This window comes from Gavia stellata, chromosome 9 (genome assembly GCF_030936135.1).
Source record: "Gavia stellata isolate bGavSte3 chromosome 9, bGavSte3.hap2, whole genome shotgun sequence".
Lineage (NCBI taxonomy): Eukaryota > Metazoa > Chordata > Aves > Gaviiformes > Gaviidae > Gavia > Gavia stellata.
Genome location: NC_082602.1, coordinates 8419311 through 8446746, shown reverse-complemented (window position 1 = coordinate 8446746; position 27436 = coordinate 8419311). Strand labels below are relative to the sequence as shown.

General features: G+C 38.5%; 1 protein-coding gene across 2 annotated transcripts in view; it reads left to right on the top strand.

The window, feature by feature from the left end:
• The window catches only part of PHYHIPL (phytanoyl-CoA 2-hydroxylase interacting protein like), a 57511-nt gene extending 30383 nt beyond the window's left edge, over positions 1 to 27128 (top strand). For both annotated transcript variants that reach the window (XM_059821468.1, XM_059821467.1), the window contains 4 exons: positions 16629 to 16825; positions 21814 to 21988; positions 22979 to 23096; positions 26594 to 27128. In XM_059821468.1, the coding sequence (XP_059677451.1) occupies positions 16629 to 16825; positions 21814 to 21988; positions 22979 to 23096; positions 26594 to 27128 (1025 nt within the window). The remainder of the gene's footprint in view (positions 1 to 16628; positions 16826 to 21813; positions 21989 to 22978; positions 23097 to 26593) is intronic.
• Positions 27129 to 27436: the final 308 nt, after the last annotated feature.

Genomic DNA, 27436 nt, shown 5'->3' with positions numbered 1-27436 from the left:
ATACTGTTTTTATAACCTAACAACAGTTTCTCTGAGACTTGACAGTTCTAGCTGCTGCCAAAAAGGGGAAACCTTAAAACTAGTTTGGTGTTACTCTTTCATTCCTGCAGAATGACAGAAAGTATTATCAGAGTTGCACTCTTTCTTAGTTCCAAGTATGGACTGGCATCTGGAGTTTGTTTCTCCAATACTGTTAAGTAAGACACAGCTTGAGGAATTCCCGTGTTAAGCTTTGTATACCAATGCACTCTCGTTAGGAGAATTCTGCAGTTTGCAATTGTCAGAAGCATCCCATAAATTTATTCCTTGAGCTGTTGCATTGGCTTCAGTAAGACTTTGTGTAAAAACAAATTTACGTTTGTAACGCAGCATGATTAAAATCTTACAACTACTGTATTTTCCTAACTTTTTTTGTGTGTATTCTATCTTATTTCATACAGATAGGCATCTAATTTGGAATTTCTCTCTTTAAGCTGCAGTTTGTCTGAATTTCATCTATCTTTAGTTTTGGGCTAGAAATAACATTTTTAAAAGATTACTCTGGGTTTTTTTGCAGTTCACTTCTACACATACTTATACTTGAAGACGTATGAACTTCAAAATCAGCAGGATAAAAAGATGTTAAAAGGCTCTTTCATTCTTAGCCAACCATAAGTACTAGTATACAAGTGTCAGTGGAGGGATTCATGCTGTGTCGTTGGTCCTTTTAATCCAACTTACTTAAAGGGAAATTATACATGACTGTATATAAACTAAGGGATAAAATTAATAACAGAGTGTGCAGCAGATTGTATTTTAGGGCTACTAAGGTGCATCTGATTACATAAAGTAAATATTATGCACTTACACTTTCATGATGGAATTTATGCTGGTAATTCAATATAAATGCTCAGTAGTAAACATGTGGCTTTCAGAACGCTAATGTTTCTGATTAATTTCTAGCCTTTACACTTTCAATGTAATTTCAAGGCCTATCTCTAATCCCAGGAACTGAAAATCCCCAAGCCTATCTGCTCGCTGAATCCATTACATCACAGAGAAGTTCTGTCCCTCTTGTGTGGAACATACTGGAATTTTAGCCAATGTTACCTGTTGTTCTCTGATGACACAGCTACCACCTTAGCCTTTATGAAAGGACAGATTTGAGCAGTAAGACTTCACGTGCAATTTATTGGCATTGTCCCACCTCTGCCCATGTGTAGAGTCTACTTTCTCTTCCCCCCTAGATGGAGGCACCTGAAACTCCAGGTACATTTCTTTGTTTCCTCTGTCTGTGAACTGTTTTGTACTATGCTTTGGAACCTCGACCCATTGAATATGTTGCTCTGTACTTCATTTTGTCACTCTGTTTGGGTAGTATGGAGTTCTTAAATCATACCTGGTTTACAGGGATCTGGGTATAGCAGCCTTTCTAGAGTATGAGAGTTTAATTTCAAGTTTCGTGACACATCAGGTAGCCAGATACCCCAGCATGACCTGTGTAGTAGGAACATGTCCAGTACTCTGTGCTTTCTCATAACTATACAAGTGCAGGGAAGACAGAATCAGGTCCTGTATGTGAAAAATAAAATACTGATTCTCCTTCTATTTTTGTATCTTCTGTAATTCTCAGCTGGTTTCTGGGTTGCTTCCTTGAGCAAACCATCAGCAAACCACCTAGGCTGTCTGGTGAGGCTGTCAGCCCTAATGCAAGTGTGCAGTGCTTGAGATGGAAGCCACGCAGTGAAACTAAATTCTTCAATATATCTTAATATGCTTGTTATTATTTAGCTCATGTAGTAGGGACTGTGAGCTGAAAAGCATTACTTGAGATGCTTTTAAATGCTGTAAATCCAAAAGATGAAAAATGAATCTAAATATGAATTCTTTTTAAGTAACATACCCAAGGGGACTTGCTTGGCTTAGTAAATTTGTAGTAGGCTGTGCAGCTATTCCTCGATAGGTAATAATTCAATTTTGTCTTAGCATGTTCATGATTGATCACTTGTTATGATCCCATGACTGTTTGATAGCCTGAATGAGTTATCTATGAGCTCTCTACTCTTGTCAGAGATTCAAAAGTTAGTAACAGTCAACCTGTGGCAGACCCACATCCAAAGTCCTTGACTATGTTTGGTTGCCCTAGGAAACCAGCTAAAAATGAAACAAAATAGAACAACTCCAGCTCCTGCCAAAAAAGACTCTCAAAACCCCTATATCCTTTATTTGTCAGGGCCTGAGAGAAAGTCTGAAACCTGCATAAAAATTAAATTAAAAAAAATAGTACAAGTTACGGAGTAGAATTTCCTGAACTATTGTGAATATGTAATACATTTCAAATCACAGTTAAAAAGCACAAACTGGTGTAAAACAGAGCCAAATCCTATTCCCTACAATAGATTTGTGTGAAAAGCACACAGCAATTACCAGTGTGCTGAAGTAACGAAATGCTCATTCATGCTGCAGACTGCCAGGGTATCCAGTGAGTTACAAAAGCCCACTCATGCTGAGCACCCTACTTTCTCAAGAAAAATGCTTGGTAAAATTGTGTTCCCCAGCCTTGAGTTCCCTCTGCTGCCCTTCAAGTGACAAGTTTTGCCTTTATCTCTGGGCTTCCCTTTGCTTGAAAGAAAAGTGGGCCTTAAATGAAAATCCTTCTGTGATCAAGGCAGTTGCAGTTGACAAGCTGGCAGGTCAAATTAAAGCTCCTGTGAATACAAGGCTGACTCTCCTTGCTAGATTTGAACTCACATGACTTAACTTGAAGTAGAGAACACATTTTTGGTTTTGATTAAGACTCAGCTGCAATAAATGGCACAAGTTGTTGCCAGCCAAATAAGAATGAGGCAAACAAGTATGAGCGTGAGGTTTATGGTAATAGACTAAAATGAAAGTGTGTGTTTGTCTCTTTCTTTTGTTTAGTGACATGTGAAAGCACAAAATCATGAAAGGCCACTCACTTCTCTAATATACGGTTAATATTAAAAGCAGTAGAAGATTAAGGCCAATGCTTTGCCCTTAGTTACACTGTGTTAGATGAAGAGCATTGGAGCAATTAGGCCAGTGACCCAGAGCAGTGTAACTTGGATCGGAATCTGGCCCCAAGCAACTTGTCCAGGGTCATACAGTCAGTGCCTTCATCTAAGATCTGTTTTCTTTCATTGTTAGTCTTGGAGACATAGGCAGTTCCACAGTCTTAGAGGCAGCTGTACTTGTTTATTCATCAGAAGAGAAAAACCATGCCATGCCAAGCTCCAGATCCCTTCCTGCTCCAAAATCTGCCCCTTTAGTAATCAATAGGGTGGGAGTCTGCTGAAAAACGTCACTCCCTGTTTTCCAGCAAAACAGTACTGAGATAGCATCCTTCCGAAAATATACCACAAAATGGGTTTGAGTGCAGTCTGAAGTATGGTCAGAATTCCATAAAGATGCATTGATACCTGGCAATGCAGGCTTCTCCTGCTGAATGAATAAGGTACATGTGATAAATTGATCTGCTTTTATAGTAGTGTTTCTGATGTACTTACTTGCTTTCAAAATCTGGAATTCCATATAACTGAAGGTAGGCATTATACAGAAATTCTAACATATGTAAGTGGCTGTAAAGTTAATTTTAATTTTTAAATGACATTTAAGTTAAGCTGGAAGACGGTTGAGAGCCTTTTACATTCCTTATTACCTTCTTTCCCTTTCAGCAGATGAGAAATGCTCATTTTAATTAAAATTTGTTTTTAAAATGCATCTTGCAGTCAACACATGCTGAGAAGAGCCACTTACCACCCATGTACTGTAAGCTTGCTGAGCTGAACAAAATGGGAGCATTACTTTAATCAGTAGTAAATATTGTGGTGGCTTAGTGTTTGCGGTCTACTACAATGTCCTGTTTGATTTCAAGAAGGTAGAATTGCACTAGCCTAGCTCTAACAGTCAGGGGCATGAAAACCAATAGTGTGCCAGTAGGAGCGGTAGTGCAGCTGTAGCTATTTTTGCCACGCTGCAATTGCCATTCCATAGAAGGTTGCAGAGAAGCTTGTTTAGCTTCAGCATGACAAGGTACAGTAAAAAATAAAACCATGTCTTCAGTATAAGCAGTCTAAGAGAACTTTGGTGGGAACAGTGTATCAGTGTAAATCTTTTTGCATATATGAGTCACTCAGCAGACAGGATGAGGAGCAAGATGCTGGTGTTTGGTGGTGGTATTTGCACTCAGTCTCAGCTTATCTGGCCAATTCAGTTTACTTGTTTTTGATATTCATGGGTCATAAAAGGAGGTCCCACCCCTCCTCCTCGCTCTGTACCACAAAGATTTGGTCAGTCCTTAGAGCGTGGTAGGATCAGTAGATCTGCATATCTTAGATCAGGGGAAATGTAGGCGTGATGGCATGTCAATTTAGTCTTTGGGGCTATGTGTTTCTTTAGTGTCTTACAGTTTTCATGGTCCTTAGTGAAGAAATGTGTACCCACATGATTATTCACAACCTTCCAGTTGTATATTTTTATCTGATAATGAAATTTCTCCTTGTTCATCATTTCCCCATATATTTTTTAACACAGTGATAATTAAATCTTGTGTGCACATATGTGTGTTTAGCTTGGCATTTTACTGAGTTAACACTCCTCAACTTAGGTGTAATAAAAATGTGAAAAAGAAAGAGGAAAAAATTGGGTAATAGTGGCCCAGCCTTGTGGAGCAACAAGTACTTTATAGAAGTATAGAGGCATCCAGTTTTCATAAAATTTTCTTTCCAAAAATATCCGTCAGGAGTAAGGGAAACTCTAAAAGGTGTAATTGGCTCAAAAGAGACTTGCATCTATTTCGATTTTAGTACTCAGTCTATGAGAAAGTCTAGGTTTTTGGCTGCTATTGACATTCTGAAAATGTGGTTTAGTTTTGAATGAGTAAAGTATAAATACTAAATACTTTCAAGACGTCAGGATACCCTATAAGAATTTAATCTTAGTGAAAGAATAAGGTCAGCCTTGCCATATTAGCCATTGCACAAAGTTTTGCCGATCAGATTTTCCGTCAGGTTTTGTCTTATGCTTTGGGTTTGTGAAACTCGTGTGCCTCCACAATTCACTTTCAGCCATAGATGTGAATTGTTAGATATTTGCTGTCAAGTTTTCAGAAGCCCTCAAGTAACTCAGCTTAAATCATGTTGATTTCAGTAAGACTCTTCTAAATCATTTAGGTATTTCTGAAGATGTTACCAAATGTTACTTAAATTTTTGCTTCAAGTAACAATGGGTCAAAAATCAAAGGAAGAACTGGCACTGAATTGGAAGAATTGGTTGATAACAGCAGAGGAGAACTCACAGTGATGTATCTGCATTTTCTTTATGGTAATAACAAAAGAGGAAACAATTACGTTGAGAAATTAGTTTAATGATGCAATTGAATGCATTATTTATTTTTAATTAAAATTAATTAAATTACAGTTATTAAATAATTTACCTATAATTGCAGTTAGCAACATATAAAGTCATACACATTCAAGCTTAAATGGTCCTACGATGTTTGATCCTTTTAATGCTTTCAGAAAAAATATTGTGGGGATAAGTGAAAAATTCTGAAGTATTTGACACAGAAATTCAGAGAAATTATTTCTGAAAAGTTTATCCCTTTTAAAGTATCCGTCCAGAGGATATTTCTGAGTTAGTGAGATGTAGATTTCTTTGCTGTGGGAGTTCAGAAATGGGCTGCAGTGTAATACTTAAGTTTTTTTCCCCATGTTCTTTTTCTTGTTTTTCTTTAGTGGCAATCTTGCAAATTATCAGGTTGCTGTTGCATCATGAGAATCAGCAAATGTAATTTAGGAAATAATTACAAAAGGTAACTTCAGCTAGCTCTTAACTTCTGTGACCTCCCTCTCTAGTATCTGAAAAGAATTAGACTCCTCCAGGGCAAAGTTAAATGTGAGAGCTAACTGTAGGTACTCAGATTATCTAATCTAGGAAACTGTCTTTCTTCACTGAATGGAAAGTGAGCCTGAGGAGACTAACTGCCCAAGGCTGATGTTGGTCTTTGTTAGTATTTTCTTCTTTCTTAGCATAGTAAGAGTATCATTGGTTTCCACAGTAGTACATCGTATCGGTGTTGCACATGAACATTGTTGCAAGTCATATGTATAAAATCTTTTGGACAGTAACCTTTGCTTCTGAAGTAGAGGATGCATCTTTTGTATAAAATTTAGTCCAGGTGTAATTCCACAGGCATCCGTGGTCTTACGGCAGGAGTGAATGTTTTTCCTGCTTTTTCCTTGTTACTGTATCTACTGGCATTTTTAAGAAGCAAAGAAATGATTGGGTTTTATCATCTTTAACTTTGAAGGAGTACATATGGCCCAACAAATCCACTGTTGAGAATTTTGTATCTGAACCAAAATGTATATTCCACAGAAATGTTATAATGGGACTATTTGATTGCTGCTTACTAATTATAGTAACCTTCTCTGTACAGATGAACTTAATTTCCTGTTTAACCTAATGTTGCATTCAGTGTCCACTGAGAGAATGCTTGAGCTGTAAACCAAAACCCTTCAGTTCTGATGGCATGGTCATATTCCAGAATATACCAGTGTAACTCTATTTTTGCGACTACTAGCTGTCAGGTTTGCCACACTTGCATTGTGTATAGCCATTGATGTTGGTGGGAAACATACATATTTGAGGAAACTAAATCCCTGAAGTCCCGTCTGCACAAGATCTCAAAATACATGATAGTCAAGTGCTTTTGCTAAGGGCAAATGAGCATCTCGGTTGAGTTAGCGTTGAAGCGAATGGCAAACCTTCAAGACTATGCTGAATGCTTTTCCTTCATTATACACTGTCCTTCAGTTGCTGTACTACACCTCCTGTCCAGTAGCAACTGAGTCTCTGAGCCGTCTTCGTGAAATGAGAGGCTGCTTGCAGAACAAGGTTTCAGTCCTGTAGCTGACAGCAGGCAATGAGAAACGAGGCTTGGGAGAGAGTGGGGCGCTGCTCGGTGGGAACTAAGAGCCTGCACATTTGTTGCTGTCAGTGGCATGACTGAGGTATTTGTCTGCTCCTGATTTGTAGTGTACATTTGTTCTCCATGTGAGATGAAGAATTGAGTCTTTTGTAAGAGGTTGAGAGAAATCCTTTAATACAGAAACTAGGCAGTCTTGACATTGCTCAGTGCTTTATTGGGCACAGTTTTGGGGTACCCTCTCTACTGAAGTAGATGGCTGTACTAAAGGCACAATTGTGTTTGCAGAGTCTAGTTCTGTTCTCTTTGTTTTGCAGTGTGGAATATTCCTGATGAAGTCAATCGTGTAGATTAGTAGAAAATAGCTAAATTAAGCCTTGAGTTAAAATCAAGTAGCAAGAGAAACTGAATGTATATGAACATTTCAAAAATACTCAGTAAATATAGATATACATGTTAGAGTTATAACTAAGTAATGCTTTATTTTCAAAACTTTTTTTTTTTAATTTTGGACAGAGTGCACATTATTTTACTAGAAAATGCACAACAGTAGTATCAGACATGGGGAGGAAATGAGGAGAAGATTTAGAGGGGTTTATCCCTCTAACAGGATTTATAGAGCCAGGCATTCTCTCTTTATCTAATGTAGGAATTGGTTTTACAAGGATACTTCTTTAGGAAATATTCCTAAATACGCTTATATAAATATAAAAATCTGTATTGGGAGTTAGTTTATCAGGATTCTGGGGAGAGGAGACAGAGGCATTTAAGAGTCTGAGACTATTCACTCATTTTTTGTACATGAAAAGAAGCCCAAATAAAGCATAAGTGTTACTTATGTGGTTATGGATAGCAAGTTGAACTTTGAAATAGGATAGCTATCCTGGAGAAGTGCCACTTACATGGCCTAACAAACAACAGTCTTGATTTGATAATTTTATAAATGTTGTATTTGTATTTCATCTGTGTGATTTCATTCCCTCTCTTGAACGAGGTGTTGCAGTGAACATTGAAATTCTTGATATTCGGGTTAATTATTTGCTTGGTAGGGACATACTGTCCTGGTCCTGTAAAACAATTTTATATAGCTAGCAGTCAGACAGGGACCCATTCATTCCAGAGCTCAGAAGAAAAACATGATATTGTGGTTTTGCTTAGTTTAAATTTAAAGTATGCAGCTAATATATAATTTCCTGGCACTTTTCTGTCATTTTTGATGGTTATACAGAAAGAATAATTCTCCCTCCTATTGAATTTTTGAGGAAATAAAATACCTCCACAGTAAGTTGGAGAATTCAGTCTGAATTATAGCACTCAAATATTGTCAGTCTATATCAGTTTTCTGGAATTGCAAACTTAAAATTTTACCTTTATAGAGCTGATGTATAACCAATCAGCTGAACTATCAAGATAAGGAAAGGTAGAAATTTTTCTGTGTCAGAAGGTGTAAAGATGTCTCTCTTCATTTCATGGGAATTACTGTTTCTAAATGAGTTGTTTTCAGTTGTTAGTATCAGTATCTAGTAAAAGGATTTTTTATGCCATGGTACCTAGGTGCTCTTTATGAAGTTGATCGCTTCTCATCAAACATTTCTACTTCAAACGGTCATAGCTAATGTCTCTCATTGTATTGAAAATGGTAACTTGAGAAAAACACTTTGTTTCCCTCAGTGGATATGTTTTAAGATCTGAAAAAGGTGGCATTTTAAAAAGATGCGATTTGTATTATAAGATTTTGTTTGGCTTTTGGTGTGTTTATTACATATACTATTGGTATCTGTGGATAATGTAAACCATATCTTTTGGGGTCTCAAAAATTGCTTTACCTTATAGTTTGTTCCTCTATGCCTCTCATCCTCATCGACATATCTTTTGATTTTCAGGTATCTTCCCAGAATGTATTAAGGATCCAGTGTTAGCTTTTAATTTTGTGCTATGTGGGTACAGTCTCACCTTGCTTATTTTCTGGCTCACAAACTTAGTCACATTTCTCTTATCAAATCCCTAGGTTTTCTTGGAGCTGACACTTCACAGAAGTAACTGCAGGGGTTAATATCTTGTGTGTCTTTCTAAAGACAGTACAGTGCAGCACTTAGTGCACTATCTTCTGGATGACAGCAGCCCAGATAAACCCCAAACTATGTGAACCAGATGACTGAAATTACATCAGTGCAGGAGAATATTGTGGTGACATAGAAGTGGCATGACGACTCTTCCACTGCCTTTCCTCCCAGTTGCTGGCTGTGGGATATCACCAGCGCTTCCTTGTGCTTTTGGCATTCCCAGATAGTTCAGTAGATTCCGGGTGTCTTAGCTGCCGTAAAAAATTGCAGCAGCCTAGAGGCTGCTTTGAGTTGCTTCAGCACAGACAGCCACAGTTTGGATGAATGGACAATTACCACTGAATCTAGGCTTTCTTTTTTGTAGCAAACTTTCAATCCTCGGCCACAGGTCAGTGTTAGAAGTGGAGGTTCTTCAGTAGCTTGGCATGTTATGTAGGCTTAGTTTTCTTTATTGTCTCTATAGACCATCTAAAATATGTGGTTTGTATCACCTAGTTTTCCATTTTTTTTTTTTTTTTTCCCATCAGAAAGCCATTTTTCATCATATAACTGTCAAAAGATCTCATTTTTGGAAAGTGTCTTGAACTGTTTTCTTCTTTGTTGCTGATAGAGGTAAAATCAGAGGACAGCCAGTCTTCAGATAGAATTTGAGTAGGACTTGTCATTTACTTTGCTATTCCTCTACCAAGTTTTAATTGAACCTTAAATGAGTGTTTTGACTTGAAGTAGTGACATTTCTGTATCATCAATTAAATTCTTTGGGAATTATTAGATTCCATTACTTTTAACACTGTGTTTGTTTGAAATCTCTAAATATATACATGTCTTCTGGAAAATTAAACTGATGTTTTAAACAGGTGATTTTTGCAAATCATTGTGAAATCCAAGTTTAAGAAACTGCTGTTCCCAAGTCACCTCCTCAGCTGAGAATGTGGTAGCTAGACTAGTGAGCTCTTAGGACATTTCAGTGTAAATTTCAGCTGGAAAAGACAGGGTTGTAACTGGAAATAGCCATCACTAACAAGCATTCCATTTTCATGTTGTGTTTTGTTTTAAATCTAGACCATATTAAATGCAGAGTTTCATCCTCAGATAAAGAAACGTCATAAGAGCAACCGTTTCAGATGCAAGGACGAGGATGAGATTTACAAAGTACAAATTTGACAACCCAAAATGCCTTAATGTTTTTTTACGAATCCTTTGGGAACATGTTTTTAAAGATCCATGGCAATAGCGTTGGCAGCTTAAGAGGGGCATAATAGTGATTTTTGAATGTCTGCTCCCAAAGCATCAGAAGTCCATGTTTCCCACAACATGACTCTAAGACACTGAAGATTTATCCCTGAGTACAAAGAAACTTAGAACCAGATGACTTGTCTTTGTCCATACAACTGGAGATTTTCCACTGTGATGCCAAAAGAGGCAAAACTATTTATACATGTTGAAGGGGGTTAATAATGGGTTTAAATGAAAACGTAAGTTACACTTCATTAAGCTGATGTAATTTGCATCTTGAGGGACAGAAGGACAAAGCCTTAGCAGGAAACACAGTAGACAAGAGATTTTAAAGTAATGCAAGGAAAAGCCATTTTATCGCTTTCTTCTCTGTTCTGTTGGTTGTTCTCCTGGTATGTTTGGGCTCTGTGTGATATAAAGCGCATTTACATCACCTCAGGGATGTGTAACTTTCAACCACTACTTAGGGCAGCTCTGAATTTGGTTGAGTGATGGTTCAAACAGACCCTCCCTTTATTCCAAATTCTGTTTAGATATTTACATTTTTTCCATGTATAAAATTAATAAATAATTTTTGTCCAGATACTGGACAAATATCTGAATTGGTTGAATCTAAACCCCATGAAGGGGAAATAGCAATCTGAAAAGCGTTCTTATATTACTTTGATGGTCATTCCGCCTAGTATCCAAGTCTAAATTGCAGATAAATAGTAATATTTTACAGCTGTGTTTTGTCATCCATGGTTACTGAAGGGATACTTTCACAGCTTCAGCAGAGAAAAGGATTTCACCCGGCCCTGCCTTCTTTTAATCTCTCCAGATTTAATGGACATCATTGCAGTTGAATGAATATTTCACGAGTTTACTTCACACTGAGTACAAGCAATCACACTCATTATGGCTATAATATTTGTAGGTTTTCCCGTTGATGGATGGCTATTATGTCATTGTATTTAGTACTTGCAGGTTCTGTTTTCTGTGAATTTGTTTCTTGACTGCTGGATAATTTTTCATGCTTATGTAGTGCAGCAAGCTACATAGTTAATGCTGTGAAAGGTGGCATATTAGTGTTATGGATGGAGTTATGGGAAAGGGGATGTGATTTGATTGCTGAATACAAAATGCATGAGTTCTGAATACCTAGGGGTTCTACTGCAGCATGTCTGGTATAACAACCTTTGAGCATGAACCCATCTTTTTAATGTTTCCAAATGATGAATTACATTCAATCTATGGGAAATACAGATGTATGTGTAGGGATTCTGTATCTTCATTAAATGTGTATCATGCTGCTTCAGATAATTTTTTTCCCATTCTTAATGCTTAATAGCAGGAATGTATTTGACAAGATAATATCAGAGTCAAAACATCTATAAGCAAGGTCATAGGAACCCAGAAATGTATTATTTTGTTGGTCTAGTTTCATAAAACTCACTTCTGTGAGCTGTATGTGTGTTTAGAGAGTGGATTAGAAATTAGTCCTTTCAGGATTTCTTTTGTGGATAACACAAACAGTTTGTCTGTGAAATGAAAAATCAGTAGGCACGTACTCCCTTGCCCTGCTGTGAAGTTCTGCATTTTTAGAACTAAGGAAAAAGAGTGGTCAAGTATTCTAAAATGATAAAAATTCAGTGATTGTGAATGATCAGTAACTACCAACCAGAGGTTATGCTAAGGTTCTTCTCCACTATCCTTCCACCTGCTGCAGATGTAATGGTTCAGCTTGTTTTGAGTGACAAGGCAAATTCAAAAAAACCCAGCCTTTTCCAAATCTTTTAGTGTGGGCTTATCAATTTCCAAGTCTTATCATTTGTCTCCAATAGTAACAGATGAAAGCCATGAATGTTCAATGGGAATTTTCTGCCTTTTTTTTTCCCTGTTCAGAGATAATTTATGTAAGTAGAAGATATAATGAGGATGCTAAATTAAGTGTGTCTATGTGTATATAAATAAAATCGGTTTGTTACCCATTTGCCAGCATTTTGGCTCAGCTGCAGCAGTGAGTATCATAACCGCTTTAAAATTGATTAGACAATTTAACTTGAAATTTAATTCTGGATATGGCGGAGAGAGATAAGCCTGTGAATAGGAGCATAAAAAACTAATCCTGCAGTTCTCCAGCTGATCTCAGTAAAGCTGACGTGTTGTATTTATTCCTTGGCTTTGAAGAAATTTAAAGTCTTATGCTTACGGTACGACCTATGCACACACGAGTGGTCTTTGACTTCTTATTATACGGGTCAAGAATCACTGGGCCCTTTTGCTCGTTCTAAAAGTGAACTGCTTTTTTGTTAAAACAGAGGTGTTTCTGCAGCACAAAGGGATGACGTGCCTAGGTTTTCTGGCAGGGGAGACAAGGTTTGTTTGACTACTAACTCTTCTATAAGTTTCTGCCCAAAAGAGACCTGAAAGCAGTGTTTCTATCCAGTCCTGCAGTGGCTTCTAGTGTTGAAGCAACATGATTGTGCAAAATGAAGTAGCCATTTTAATTGGAAACTGATCTATTTTAATTTGATGTGAAGCTGTTCAGAGCAAGATTTCCTATGCTACTTCAATTTTCAATTTTTGTCTGTATTGTGATGCTTCATCAAAGAAAGATCAGTTTAGCCCCAGTGAAGTGGCAAAGCAACGAATGTGAAAGCAGACAGTTCTAAGGCCTTCTCCACCTATTTTCACATCCACAACGGTAGTAACTTCCTTTCAGCTGGAGTTTTGGAGTGCTTTAGGGCAACTCTATGCTGGTTTTGAGTAAGTTCAGCTGCTGTTTCTGCTTTTAGTAGACATCCTATTTCCTGATGTTGATCTATTCTTTAAGTTGATCCTGGTATAAAGAAGTGCTTTGAAGCGGGCATGCTTTCCAGTATGAAAACCTATTCAAAATATTCACCAAAGCACAAGTGGAAAAAAGGCAAGCTACAAAAATCTTACCTTTTTAGCCAGTTATATCTGTCAGTTTTTGATCTCGTTGAAACCTATATTTCATTTACCACCCACATGGACTCTCTAGTTTTAACTAGCGGGTAGGCTGCTAAGCAGTCTTTTGTAGCAGTCAGCATTTTTAAGTGGTTTGGTTGACAATATCATCAGACCCTGGTTGAACCCCCACTTTAAAAGCAGATGGTAGTATTTTCTTAAACATCTGACTTCCAAGTTTAGCTCGAAGTTACCCTTCTGCTGTTGAAAATTCTGCCCATTCTTACTATTTTGTCTTATAAGTATATAATTATATATTATAGTAGTTGTAATGCTTTTATAATATTGGTAAGCTCTAATGGAAATATTCCACGTTGTGTAGTTGTTATAAGTGCTGTACATACATTACCAGACTGGATAGGATATTCTGACTCTCCTCTGTGCTATCCTGTCATCTTAATTTCTTTCTAATTAATAATGGTACAGTGATGTCAAGAACTGTATCTCACATTTTTATGTCATATTCCAGTACGTCTCAGGACAGACTGCTGTTCCTAACATTGAAAAGCACTAGTTTTTGCAGGACCCAGATTCTGAGTTAGAGCTTATGCTTTACAAGAGAATGCTGCTTCAAAATTTCTTGGTGATCTGAATGCTCGGGTGTCTGCTATGTGGGCAAAGCTGGTCTACTACCTGCAAGCTTGATTCCTAGGATCAGTCAGATCTAAGAGAGCAAGAACATGCTTTTCATGCTCTGTCCTTTTTTGCCTTGTTCCCATGCAATGGTACACCGATTGCTGTTCAAAAGTCACTGTTTACCAATACTCAGTTATCATCATCCTCTATATTAATACTATGTATCATTATCGGGTTCCTGTTACTGCCTGTCAACTCGGTGGATTTTGATGTTCAGGACTACACAAATAGGTATCAAAATATACAAATGCATTACAAATACCACAGAATACTTCGTATTCTGAATAGAAGGGAAACTGGAGTATTGCTTGCTGGTGATGATTGTGAGGTATTTTACATTCTTATTTCATATTCTGTTCGTATTCTGTTTATATTTCAAAATCTGTAAAATTATTTTTTTTCACTTTCAAAGAGCTTTAAAGATTTCAGTGAAGTGTTTATTTTGGATTTTGTTCCAAAAAAGGATCACTTAGCACTTAGTAATGCAAATCGTTTCTTTTTCTGACATACTAAGTATATTGCTAAAAATTACCTGGAGATTTTCTGCTAGACATTTACTTAAACTATTTATTCACTTCTTAAGCAAAGAAAGTAAAAGGATCAGGAGTGCAGACATCTAAAGATGTATGCCAGGTGTTATTTCCAAGAATTGTACAGAAAACAATACTGATTTACAGAAGCACTTTTGCTTTTTGACTGTCATCAGTGCAGTCCAAAATCTTTTTTCATCTCTGTTACTTTTTGTCGGTGGTCATTGCTGCTTTGTACATGTCTCCTGATGCTTAAACTACTTTGGCTCTTTGTAACTGGGCTAGGGCCCATATTTATGGAGTATAGAAGCTCACTTTTGAAGTGAAGAAGTTGCACATTAACGTATTATGGATATATATGGCTTGGATTTCCTGACTGCATGTCTGTTCAGGTCTTTATTCAGTTGTTCAGTGTGCTGGGATGCAAGTCCATCCAGCTCTCCAGGAGGTCTGGGAACCTCAGCAGCATCACTCCATCTTCTGCTTAAACACAGACCCTTGCTCTTGGAAGAGCTGTCATCTGTAGCCTTTTCAGTGTATCTGGTAGAGCTTTCAGTCATTTTTCAAATACAAAATGCTTACAAAAGAAAGCAATGCCATTTTCTCCTTGCTGGCTTTCTGAAATCTCATGTTGGGAAAAGCACTTTCCATGTATTTCATATGAACAGAAAACTTTTAGTAATGACTGGTATTTCTGAGTCTACTGCAGCCAGTGCAGCTATTGAAAATGTCATTGTGGGTGGCAGAAATAGGGTAGGATTTTGAGGCAGACCATGCACCATCTGACTTTGATATTAGTTGAAAAGGAAAAAAAAAAAGCAATAGGATATTTGAAGAATAGACAACCTGTTGTATGTAAATGCATAAAATCAAACAAAAATAGAAAAGTGTTATTATTGGTTCTGAAATCATCAGTAAAATTACTTTATTCAGAATACTAGCTGGAAATCTATGGATTTCACAGACTGTGTGATTGAATGTCACATATCTATGAGGAGAAGTTTGAACAATCAGGCCAACCTTAATATTCCTGCATTGAGGTGTTGGTATAATTCTTTGACAGCATATGTTGAGAGGTTGAAATGTCCCTAATGTTTTCCAAGTCAAATTTTTATTATTATTACTGGCTAGACTCACCTTCTGTGTCCGGTTTTTTATCAGTTATGATGGAAGTATAAATACTATCTTTTTCTATAATTAGATGTGACTAAAAATAATTCTGACAATGTGTTGCCTCACATCTCTGCGTGGGCTTCCTGTCTTCCTCATCTGGGCAGAATTTGGGAGCTTTCCTCTCTTTCTTACATAGGCATTAGCCTTGTTTTTCTCCTTAGTTTCTTTCTATTCTTATCTCTGTTTGATTTTCATTTTTTTATGCTCTGTTTCTTTACTCCCTCTCTTACATTATCTTCTCTATTTTTTCCTTTTTACCCACTCATTTTTCTCATCTTTTTTTTCTCATCTTCTCTTGCTTATTTTTATTGTTTGTTTGCTTTTGAATTGTGTCTTATGTAGTGCAAGATCACCTAATGTTTCTGAGTTTTAATGTTCACGGAATGCTCCACTACAAGGTGGTTTTTGGAACAAAGGGAAGACCTAATTTTAGAACCTGTAATGCTTTTTGGGGTCAATGGTCATTTGTTCATCTACCATATGCACTTAGAGAAATTAGAAAAAACTTCCCAAGAAAACTGTAGGGTCTCAAATGGGCAAATAGAATAGAGAATAAAGACGAGAAAATTAAATTGGTGCATATGTCCCTTTTACTGCGGCTTAACAAAGTGTTGATCACTGACAATTGTTTCATTGCGAAGGAAACAGTACTTTATATATGTGTATATACATACACCATCTATAACCCTTGAAGAGCTTGGTTTTACTTTGTGCTTGAAAAATAGGTTTAGGATGAATATGATTTGTATTTAGTTCACTGACAGGTATGGATAGGGCCATTTTGTTAACCATGGATGTTGCTGGCATCTTAACTAAACGTTGCAGCACCAGATAGCTTTAGATGTTTCTTACTCTCAAACTGCAACTGGACACAGTTGCGATGCTAGCCAGTCTATGCAGCCTGCTTACACATTATTAGTGCTTATTCACGTGAGGAATTTCATCCCTTTCCAATATTTCCCATCACTGACATTGAGACTTGCATAATTGTACCTCATCGTGTCTTCAGAGATGTGGTTGTATTGGAGAACAGAAAACAGGTATATAATAGGTCTTCAACTGAATGAATCATGATTATTTTTTATGCAGGGAATAAATCACAAGATAGTGGGATTGCAGAGATGGAGGAACTTCCAGTCCCACACAACATCAAAATAAGTAACATCACGTGTGATTCCTTCAAGATTTCTTGGGACATGGATTCTAAATCCAAGGACCGGATTACTCATTACTTCATCGATCTCAACAAGAAAGAAAACAAGAATTCCAACAAATTTAAACACAAGGTAATTTTCATTTAAAAATCAAGGTGGAAATACTTTGGAAATACCAAAGCCAGACCATGGGAAACAGGTATTGGACATCCAGCAAAGGTGGGTTTTGATTAATCTGATTGACTTTTTTTTTATTCAGAATACCTTCTCCGTCTCTAGCCTATGTGCGTGTACACACAACTACATTTGTTTCATAAAGACCTTTATTACCTTTTCTATTTCATTTGAAAACAGTTTGGGAACCTGTACAATGTGTTGCAAGACAGACATTTTTATTCCTGACTAGTTCTTAATCGTTATTTAAACAATTTATGTATTCTGTGCCTGTCCTTGTTCAGTGACAGACTTACGAGAGCAACACATGTCATTTCAACAGAAGAGTCACAAATTCTAATGTCCTTCTAGGAAGGCTTCCAGCAATTTTAGTTTGTAGCATTCAGCACTGTGACCTGAATATTCATTTGGCCTCTTTCCTCAAGCCACTGATGCAGGAACATATTGAATGCATTGCAGAATCTGTACTTATCAAATTCAGCAAAATTTGCTTTGACCTCAGAATAGTTGAAATACTGAGATGTCTAGAGAAACAGAGAATGAGATAGAAGATTAAACAACACAATCATCTGCAAATTTAAGAACAATGTTGGTCATATCTCTAAAAGATAAGGTTTGCCAAGGAACAAATAACCATCCAGACAAATACGAGAGCTACAATCTATCAACACCTAAATTACTGTTGGTTTATAAGCAAGTGGGATAACCAGGAAATATTTCCACCAAATTCTCTAGGTCTTTTTATTGTGAGATTATTTTTCCTGTGACTTCTGTTAATAGCAGGTATATAATTTTCATGTTTCCTTATTTGACTTTTTTTTTTAATGTGGTTGGAAGTAACATATGCATTAAGTGTAATGAAAAATTGCTTAGACTGCTTGAAATCAAGAATTTTACATGTTTAGCCAAGACGTTGCAGTTGCTAGCAACCAGCATGCAAAGAACTACCAAATTTAATGTTACAATAGGCATTTATTGTGACCCATTTCTACTTGTAATAGCAAATAAAGTAGGGTATGTTTGGTTTTTTCTTACTGTTATTACTTTTAGACTGACAGCCTTTGAATTTCAGTTCCCATTTTATACTGCAGGAATAAATATACCTTCTAATATAAATGCTTACTGGGATGGATTCTTTTTCATTTCTTTCATTTTATTAATCTACATGTGTTTTCATTCATGTGCAAACTGGTGTAAAGTTGTAAAATTTGTTTTTGTAAAAGGTAAGAGCCACCCTAGCAGATCAAACACTATATACACTTCAAAATCTGTATCACAGTGATGAGACTAATGCTAAAATGGGGGGGAGGGGGGGGAAGTGTATTGGTAGTGTAATAAAGATAAGCCATTAGATTTATTTTGTGTTTCTCAGCAATTCCCTAGCTTTTTACTGTGATGAAGTGTTTAGTCAAAGGAGAGAGGCAATTGGTTTTGTAAGAACAGGAGACTAAAGTCTATCAATTAAAATGATGAATAAGTTGGATGTCTTGCCAGAATTAACTTAAAATTTCATGGTACTAACTGTGTTAGTGACTTGGTAAATCTCTTTTTGTTTTTTTTTTTTGTTGGGTTCATTTTTTTCTCCCAGGCCAGAATGATGGAAATCCAGACAGCAGACAGGGTGGGCAAGAGAACTGCACAGACTGAATACTCTTAACAACTGTCTGTGCCAGAACACATATGTGTTTGCTTTCATGCGTCTTTTGTACTAAGTAATTTTTAACACACTTTCTAGAATGAGCTTTTTTTGAGAAATTAAAAATTGCTCAAATTCAAAATTTGCTGTAACCCTAGTATGTTTAGAGACAAGCATCCTTCCTCCCTATAACATTAATTATGCGAGTTTCACAGCTGAAGCTCAGTGGCAGACCTGCTGAGGAGGGGGCTGATAACCTGGCAGCTGCAGCACCAGGGACTGAATCCTCCCAGAATCTGGAGGGAACTGAATTGGGCCCCACCCATCCATTGCCTTCGTAACAAAGCTGTTGTATAAAGGCGAAGGATATCACTGCCCCTTCTTCTAGCAGAACTTTTTAGAAAGAAAAGAGTGAGCCCTACCACTTAGTTATAAAAAAGAACATTGGGACTTACTCTCAGGAGTCATCCAGCAGTCAGGCCATGGAAGGAGATGGGCATCTTCAGGGGAAAAAAATCACCCTTACTTAGCTTATGGGTAGGGTAAATCACTGTCTGTGAGTGCCTGTCTCTCTCACAGGTGATAAGCCCAGATGACCAGCTTAAACTATTTTCTAACTTGTAGAGAGTTCGTGTTAAGTCTCGGTTTGCTCACACGGCTGTGAGCAAGTGACTTGGGATATAGACTTAACCTGATTGATAGCTGCTGTACCTCAGGAAAGGCGGCTGTTTGTTTCCCTGTGTACCCAGGAGAGCATACATGAATGATTCATATTTTCAATACTTTTTCTGTTGGCAAATATATAAAGTATATTCAGCATATTTAGGGTGCATAGAGTTTTATTATTTATGACTATTGTCATCATATCTGTGAAGGAGGAGGTTTGTATTGGTACGGTATGTAAAGACTAATGAGACTTTGTCTTTTTCCCCATGCAGTTTGCATACCTCCCCTCTTTTTTTAGATACGGAATTATGATTATTCTCATGTAATAGGAAAGGAGGCTCAGATATTTAGCAAAACTAGGACTAAAACCTGGGTGTACTGAGTTCCCGCAATGTGTCCTATGAGCAGGCCTGGCAAAGGGAAGGATAGGATGAAATGGGAGAAAGCTGAAAATTGAAAGCTGCTTCTTTGGCAACGAAAAGGGACTGCAAAGCAGGCATTTTTTCCCAAAAAGGAGAGAGGTAGTGTGACTCGTATACCTTGCTGCTTAGTTATTCAGTGCTTCTAGGTTGTTCTTGGAAATGATTGCCATCTAGGTACCTTTAGAGTTGTCTGGTGCGTGCTGGTGGTGGAGCAGCCATCTGCCACTCCTGAATCCTGTCTGTCCTTGAGCTGGCATATAACCTCCTTTGCACTTCTTTGGGGGCTCAGCCAGGAATGACAGCTGAGCAGAAAAGAGATGAAAGGAAGAAATGGAGAATCCCCAGAGAAATTTCAACGTGAACATTTGAACATTTCTTCCTGAGGTCAGGAAGAAAAAAGAAAGGGGAAAAAAAAAAAAGTGTTTGCTTAGAAAAAGAACAACAGATTAGAGTTATGAAAAGCATCGTATCTGCCCCTCCTCCCCAGGTGTGCAAGAGATAAAACTCTCTGTTTAATGTGGTTTCAAGTAGTTTGCCCCTTTATTGGTACAATTAGAAGAGTTTCCTGATACACAGCTTGAAGGTAAGGCTTTGACGGATGGTGGCAATGAGGCTTTTAATGTTACATGAAAACTGCAAAATCAATGGGGGCAAAAACCACCACCGGGTTGTGGGTGCAGAGACCTGACCCAGGTGGAGGCAGTTTTTACTATAGCCAAAGAAAAGATGACAGGAAGAGTAATGATTGTAATTGTAGCAGCTGCTGACTGCATTAGCAGTTGCAGATTCAGTCCAGTGGGATGCCTTTGCAATATAGTTCCAGGGTGGTAGCTTTAAATGTCATTTAGGGTTTTTTTATTTTTCCTTGTAATTTTTCTCTATCTTTTATATACTATTTATTTCCGAGAGCACAATTGAGTCCTTTACAGAGAAAGTTTTCTCCCAACTGTTATTTGATTTAAATGACAATTAGCAAAAAAGAAATCATGACAACAAAACCTTACCCTTGATTATTAGTCAATCACATTTCAGTTCTTCTAATATCACAAGCTGGTAAATTTACAGTTTCTTAATACAGAAACCAAAGAATATTCTTTGCTGACAGAAAAACAGTAAAAGAAATATATTTTTCCATAATAGAAGACAAGCCAAAAAAAAATCTTTCAGGTCTTGCTTACAGATCATGAACAGAAAATGTTTCTTTTCTATTTCTTTTTTCCTTAAGGGACTGCTGTGCTAAAATTTATAGGTGGATAACTATGAAATATTATTTATTGGTGGACAGCTATGGGTGTTATCTAAAATGCCCACTTTTCACGTGGCAGCCATCTTACTATTCTGTGATTACTGATAAATATTCAAGAGTAAATAGCACTCTCACTCTATTACAGCTCCTCGGGTATACCACGCAGAGACTGTGAGTCCTTTCACCCACAGTTCTAGCATAAACTGTCCAGTTCTTCCATTTTTTCTTCCCCTTGGTGGTCTGTGCGGCAGTCTTTGGTACTGTAGAAATCAGGTTTCAACAACAACAAGCAGCTATTCTTCTTTGTTGCACTGTGGTGCAATACACTGGAAGAGCAAAATTAGGGTATCTGAAATAGTGGCAGGGTGGGAAACAAGAGGTGCAATGACAGGCACAAACTATCTAGCTGTATGTTTGGCTTGCTCTGGCCCTTCCTGTACATAAGGGTGTTTTGATGCATGTAAAACACACAGTTACTCTGCAAAGCATTTAATTTTCTCAGTTGAAGTTTGGTTTGGGAGATACCGACAGCAATATATGACGGCAGGAGGAATTTCGTTCAGTTACAGTGACTGAAAGAAAACAATGGCAATAAGAGCACAAGAAGCTCTTAAATTAAGATATCCTTGTGTTCAGTAGCATGTCTTTCTCTGTTTGCATACTTAAGCACAAATGGCCCTGGTCTGAATTATATATTTGGCCTATATATAACAGTATCAGCCTATAGTCACTTGGAACCAATAATAAACTTATACATGCAAGTTATCACTGTAGCTCTTAGAGCAGACTGCAGACCTTTGTCCTGGGCCACCCTGTTAACTTTGCTGCACTGATGGACTGTGAGAAGTAACCAAGGTTTACACAGAAGAGCCAGGGGTTGGGGGGCTACACTGCAAAAAAAACGAAGGAAGTGGAGGTGGATTGGCTTGCTTGCACTGCTGACTTGTGTGTTGTTTTGTCTTTTTGTTTCCATCAGGATGTACCCACTAAATTGGTGGCCAAAGCTGTTCCTTTGCCTATGACGGTCCGTGGGCACTGGTTCTTGAGCCCGAGAACAGAATACACAGTAGCAGTGCAGACAGCATCAAAGCAAGTTGATGGCGATTATGTTGTTTCTGAGTGGAGTGAAATCATCGAGTTTTGCACAGCAGGTAATATTGCTGAGGAAACGTGCACCACAGGACGTCTGCAATTAGCACTAGCTTTGCTGCCAGAGTGGGTTAGCCATCTACCAGTGCCAGCTAGGCTGGTAGAGTTATAATAATCACACCTGGAAACTGGAATTCTAACTTTAGACTTCGTATGTGCTCAGGTTTGGTACATTAATGAGAGGCAGCTGGAGTGCCCCTTTGTTCCGCAATAGGTTAGCTGCCCCGAGGTGCTGTGCCTGGCACCACTGCTTGTCGCAGGCTGGGAAGGGGAGACTGGTGAACCAAAGCGGAGCAGGGCCACTTGTGTGCCTGTTGCTGGCTACTAGCACCTGTGGAGAAAAGACAGAGTGACAGCTCCCTAACAGCTTGCTTAAGACATTCTGGTGCTGTCACTTCTCTGCATGCTGCAAAGCCTGAGCACCACCAACACCGTGTCTCGAGGATCAGTTTAGCCTGTCATTGATTTATGAGTCTCTTCCTTTGGATGTTCATCACCGAGTGCCAATGTGCTTGTCTGTGTGAAAGCTGAGTGCTGAAGCGAGCTCTCTATGCATCCCATGGTGGTTGAGATGCCATTTAGGTTGGGTTCTAAGCAAGCTTTTTTAATTATGTGAATTGTTATTGGCTCACTAGCAGGTTGTAGCAAAGAGTTTATCAAATCACACAAGCCAGAGAGGGCACTTCTCAGCTCTTCTACGGTCCCAAATACAAGGAAACCAGCCCTAACACAAGAAATTCTGAGCTGAAGCTTGCTGTAGGCTTGCAGAGTATTCGTGGGGAAAGGAGTGGGGAGAATCAAACGTGCACGTTCCTGCCATTTGTCTGTTCTGACTGTTGGAAACTGGCTATATAGTTTCTGTACAGCTGCTGCATGATGTGAGGTATGTTACCGAGGCTCTGTTCCCAGTTTTAAGTCTGCACGTCTGTGTTTTTGGAGAGTGTTGTGTTTTTTCCTGCCCCCCATACTAGCAGATTGTGTTTTCTTTCCAGATTATTCAAAAGTTCACCTAACACAGCTATTGGAAAAAGCTGAAGTGATTGCAGGCCGTATGCTTAAGCTGTCTGTTTTTTATCGAAATCAGCACAAAGAATACTTTGATTATATCAGGTAAGAAAGTAAACATATGCAAAATTGTTTGGCAAATTAAAGGAGTAGTGAGAATAAGTAAATGGAGGCAGCTGTGCTAAAGCTAGAGCAGAATGTCTGTATGCTATATTGCTAGTTCAGAATAAGGGAAAATATAAAATATAAGTAATTTCTTCCGCCTTGCTTAACTCAGCACTTCCATGAGGCAATAATAGTTTGTGTTTTGAAGCAGAAAGCGAAGTACTCACAGGATCTCCAGCCTGATAAATGTCTGCTATCATAACGGAGTGTTTAGTAGCCTAATATTTCTATTGTACTAAGAAATTCAGAGTGAGATGTCGAACAATAGGAGTGCACAACTGTGTGCATACGCATTTGCCTGCATATGAGAGTTCTATCTTAAATATTTGCTTTCCACATACAACCACCCCATTTCTATGCCCAAATGCAGTAATTGGGGCTCTGCAATCTGAACGTCAATTTACAGTTCGTGTGGGGCGGGAAAGGGAATGATGGTTGTTTAGACAATTTTACAAGGCTGTGCTGCAGTTGGAATGAATAAATGGGATAGCTGGAGGTAGGTTCCTTATTCCTGTTGGAGACCCAGTGTGCCTTTGCACACACAACTGGAAGCATCACTACAATAGAAAAGACGACTTTTCAATAGGAGTCAAAGCTCATGTACTGACTGAGCAGGAGCAGCCACCAGGCAGAGGTAATCTTCCACTTTTAGAAGAACGTGGATGAGAGGTAAGCAGTGTGTCGACACCTGTTTCAGCACTGCGTCAGAAGGGTGGCAGCACTACGCTTCTTTAATACACATTAAGAGATGGGGCTGCTGCTGTGCCACGTAATTCCAGTTTTATGTGGGCGTCACACTAGTATCCATCTAGAACTGCAAGTTTTTTAAAACTGGTGAAGAAAAAAAATACTCATGGGACTCCAACTCCAAAGAAAGAGCAGACTCCACCACCCTTGGAAACATTCCCACTTTGTAGTCATAAGTATCTGCTCGATTCCAGGAGTGTCTTGTATATTCCAGAGCATGGGGTTTGCTCTTTCCCTTCCATGTTTTGGAAGAATTATTTTACTGCACATAGCGACAAAGCTGCAAAACTCAATGGAGGTAGAGAATGAATTGCAGTTGTTGTTGAGGCTCTTTGAGGACCTCATAAATCTCTGCTGCCATCCTGGACTAGATACCACAGAAGGGAAATGTCTGTGGTGGTTCTGATTCTCACATGGCTTTGTTTTCAGCTATGTAATCATAGTGCACCTGCCTCTGTGTTCATAGAGCTTTGAAAATGGCCACTGAGGTGCATTTATAGCTGTGGTTTTGGACACGTTCTGCTAAATGTGACTCTGATTGCACTGTATCTTTTTCCATCCCTCCTGTTATGTTCTTTCTTCGTTCGATACAAATAGAGACTAGTTTGTTTTCCCTTCTGTTAGTGAGTTAGAGAGACAAAAAGTTGTGTTTGACCAGCTCAGTATGAAGCTAGAATACCTGTAACTGTCTGATGGTCGCCTTTTCTGATCAGAAATGTACTAGTATGGTCACAAGGGCTAGTCCTTCCACAGTGCACCCTTCTGAGTGTTATGTTAAAAGCCCTGACTACATGCTTCCTTTTAGGAAAAATCCCTTGTCATGCCATGCCTGCCAATGGTCTCTGTGGTGTCATATAACTAGTAAACAAGCTTGCAGAAGCTTATGGGGTAGCTCTAGTACCATTGGTAAACAAGCAACTGTCACAGTGCTAAAGCAGCAACCCCTGAACGTAGGGTTTGAAGTGCGAGCTTGTAATTAGTGTTCATGTTGCTCTGCTGCTTACCTCGGCTGGGGGGAGTGCCATAAAGCAACTCAGATCCCCGGGAAGAGTGGCCTATAATTAGCCTAATTGGCCACTGGATGTCAGTATCTTGCCACGGAAATGGAACTGCAAGAAGCCTGGCTTTTCAGGTTGCAGAGACGGTGGTTGTTCAAGCTGATCTTTTTTTCTCCCCAGTAATCACTTCAGTCGTAAAATACCAATTGTACCCCTCCATCCCAATCAATGTCTTGTGAAATAGGACTTGAGACAACAACTATGTAGTATTTGAATGGCCCAGAAAACTTTTGAAATTTATCTCAGAGTCAAATTAGGATATGCTGCTGAGGAGATGAGAAATAATGAAAAAATCACAGTTGGAGACATTACTGAGTTGATTTAGAGCTGTTTTGTTATGTATACACCGAATTTGTTTGCTTTGACTACTACCTTCTGCTTTAACCAAGTAAAACCTTCTCCCACACAGCACCATTTTACCTGGAGCTGTTGCAAGTTAAAAGCAGAGAGACAACAGGCTTTCTTGGCTAAAAAAACAGGAAAGAAGGAAAAAAAGAGTAAAAGTAAAGCAAGAGGGGGATGCAAGACTCTCCAGCCCCACAGCCTCATGCATTTTTAATCTGTCAATGTATATAAAGGCATTTTCTAAGGGTGCCTAGTAAATCTGGTCTTTTGCAGGACTGACTGACTTACAAAAAGGAGTGGTTCCCTTTCTGGTATCACATGGTTGCAGGTGCAGAGAGAGACAAAGCTGCCACTACGGCACTTCCAGAGAGTTGAGGGGCACAAGTTCTGGGGAACGTCCTGCTATACATAAAAACTCGGGTGCTAAGCAGGATTAGATGGGTTGTTTTGGACTGTTCTCCTAAATTTAGCAGCCTAATACTGCTGAGTGCAATTTGGGATTTTAGAGTTTTAAAATTTGCTTGTTACATTGAATGTTTCTTTTCACTGGAACCAAACTGAGCTCAGCTTGGGGAAAAGAAAAAAAAATTGTCTTGTACATTTTTTCCCCTTAGGACTAGTTACTGCAGAAGCTGGATACCAACCAAAATGCCTAATACTCTGTGCCCAGCTCTGCTCTGATTGAAGTCAGCAGTGGACAAATCAGACCTGAAATTATCATTTGGGGGGAAAAAAACTATGGCAGACAGTACATTCCTTCCTATAATTTGCTCGCTGAAAAACATCCTTCAGAAATAACTTTCACCGGCAGTTTTCTACATAAAATATATACTGCCTATGCTAAAAATATGCATTAACAAACAGCAAACAGTATACTCAGCATATTGAGACTGATTTGCAATTTTCAACATGTGATTAAACTAAAATGTGTTTATTGTTAGAATTGTAGTGGAAGGCTGAACAAATCAGCTGATTAAAGATATTGGTGGTTTGGGGGCTTTTTTGTTTGTGCTATTCTTTGCCTGCATATAATACCCTCACAGCTGACAGAGAAGCCAGACTGGAAAAGCAGATTTTCCCCTTGAGCAGGAGCTGTTCTAGGTCTTTCTGAGTCTGGTGTCACTTGATTTGCTTGATCCTAAGATCATGACACTAACCACAGTTTTCAGTTTAACGGTTTTCCTTTGTGTCCCTTCAGTACTGTTACCAAACAGCACCACGTCCTAACTTTCCACTTCTTCTTTAACATGCATTTCAAAATAAACAATACTAGTCATTCATTTGTAGAGAGCATCATGGGAATGCTATGCAGCCCTCGGTTAAGGATAACAGTGGCAGCCATGGCTCTCCGATCAGTGGGAAGCTAGAAGGCATCTTCTTTAGCTGCAACACTGAGTTTAACACTGGGAAGCCACCGCAAGATTCACCTTATGGAAGATACAGGTTTGAAATTGAAGCTGAAAAACTCTTCAACCCAAATACTAACTTGTACTTTGGAGACTTCTACTGCATGTACACAGCCTACCACTATGTCATTCTCGTTATTGCCCCTGCTGGATCACCGGGAGACGAATTCTGTAAGCAGCGCCTTCCTCAGCTAAACATAAAGGATAATAAATTTCTGACCTGCGATGAAGAAGATGGTGTCATGGTTTACCATCATGCCCAGGATGTTATTTTGGAAGTAATTTACACTGATCCTGTGGATCTCTCCCTCGGCACAGTTGCGGAAATTACTGGTCACCAACTAATGAGCTTGTCTACTGCAAACGCAAAGAAAGATCCCAGCTGCAAGACCTGCAATATCAGTGTTGGACGTTAAAAACTTCCCTCGTGACTTAGGAGCCTTCAGACCTCTGTTACCCATTTCCGTAGTCAGATGTTTTTGTCAGAAGCATGCACATGCCGCTGTCACCAAAAGCAAACACGAGTCTTCAAAATCTCCAATAGTATTTTTAGTATTTCTTCTCTCCCTCTTTCCCTTCTGTTCCCCCAATGCTTTAAATGATTAGAAGTCCTGGATTTCTTTCTGGCAACCATTTATACCTAGATGCTGCAAAAATTGTTTTCTGTTTCTTGCCAAACATAACAAAATCCTATATAAACTGCTTTAGCAAAATAAAAATAATG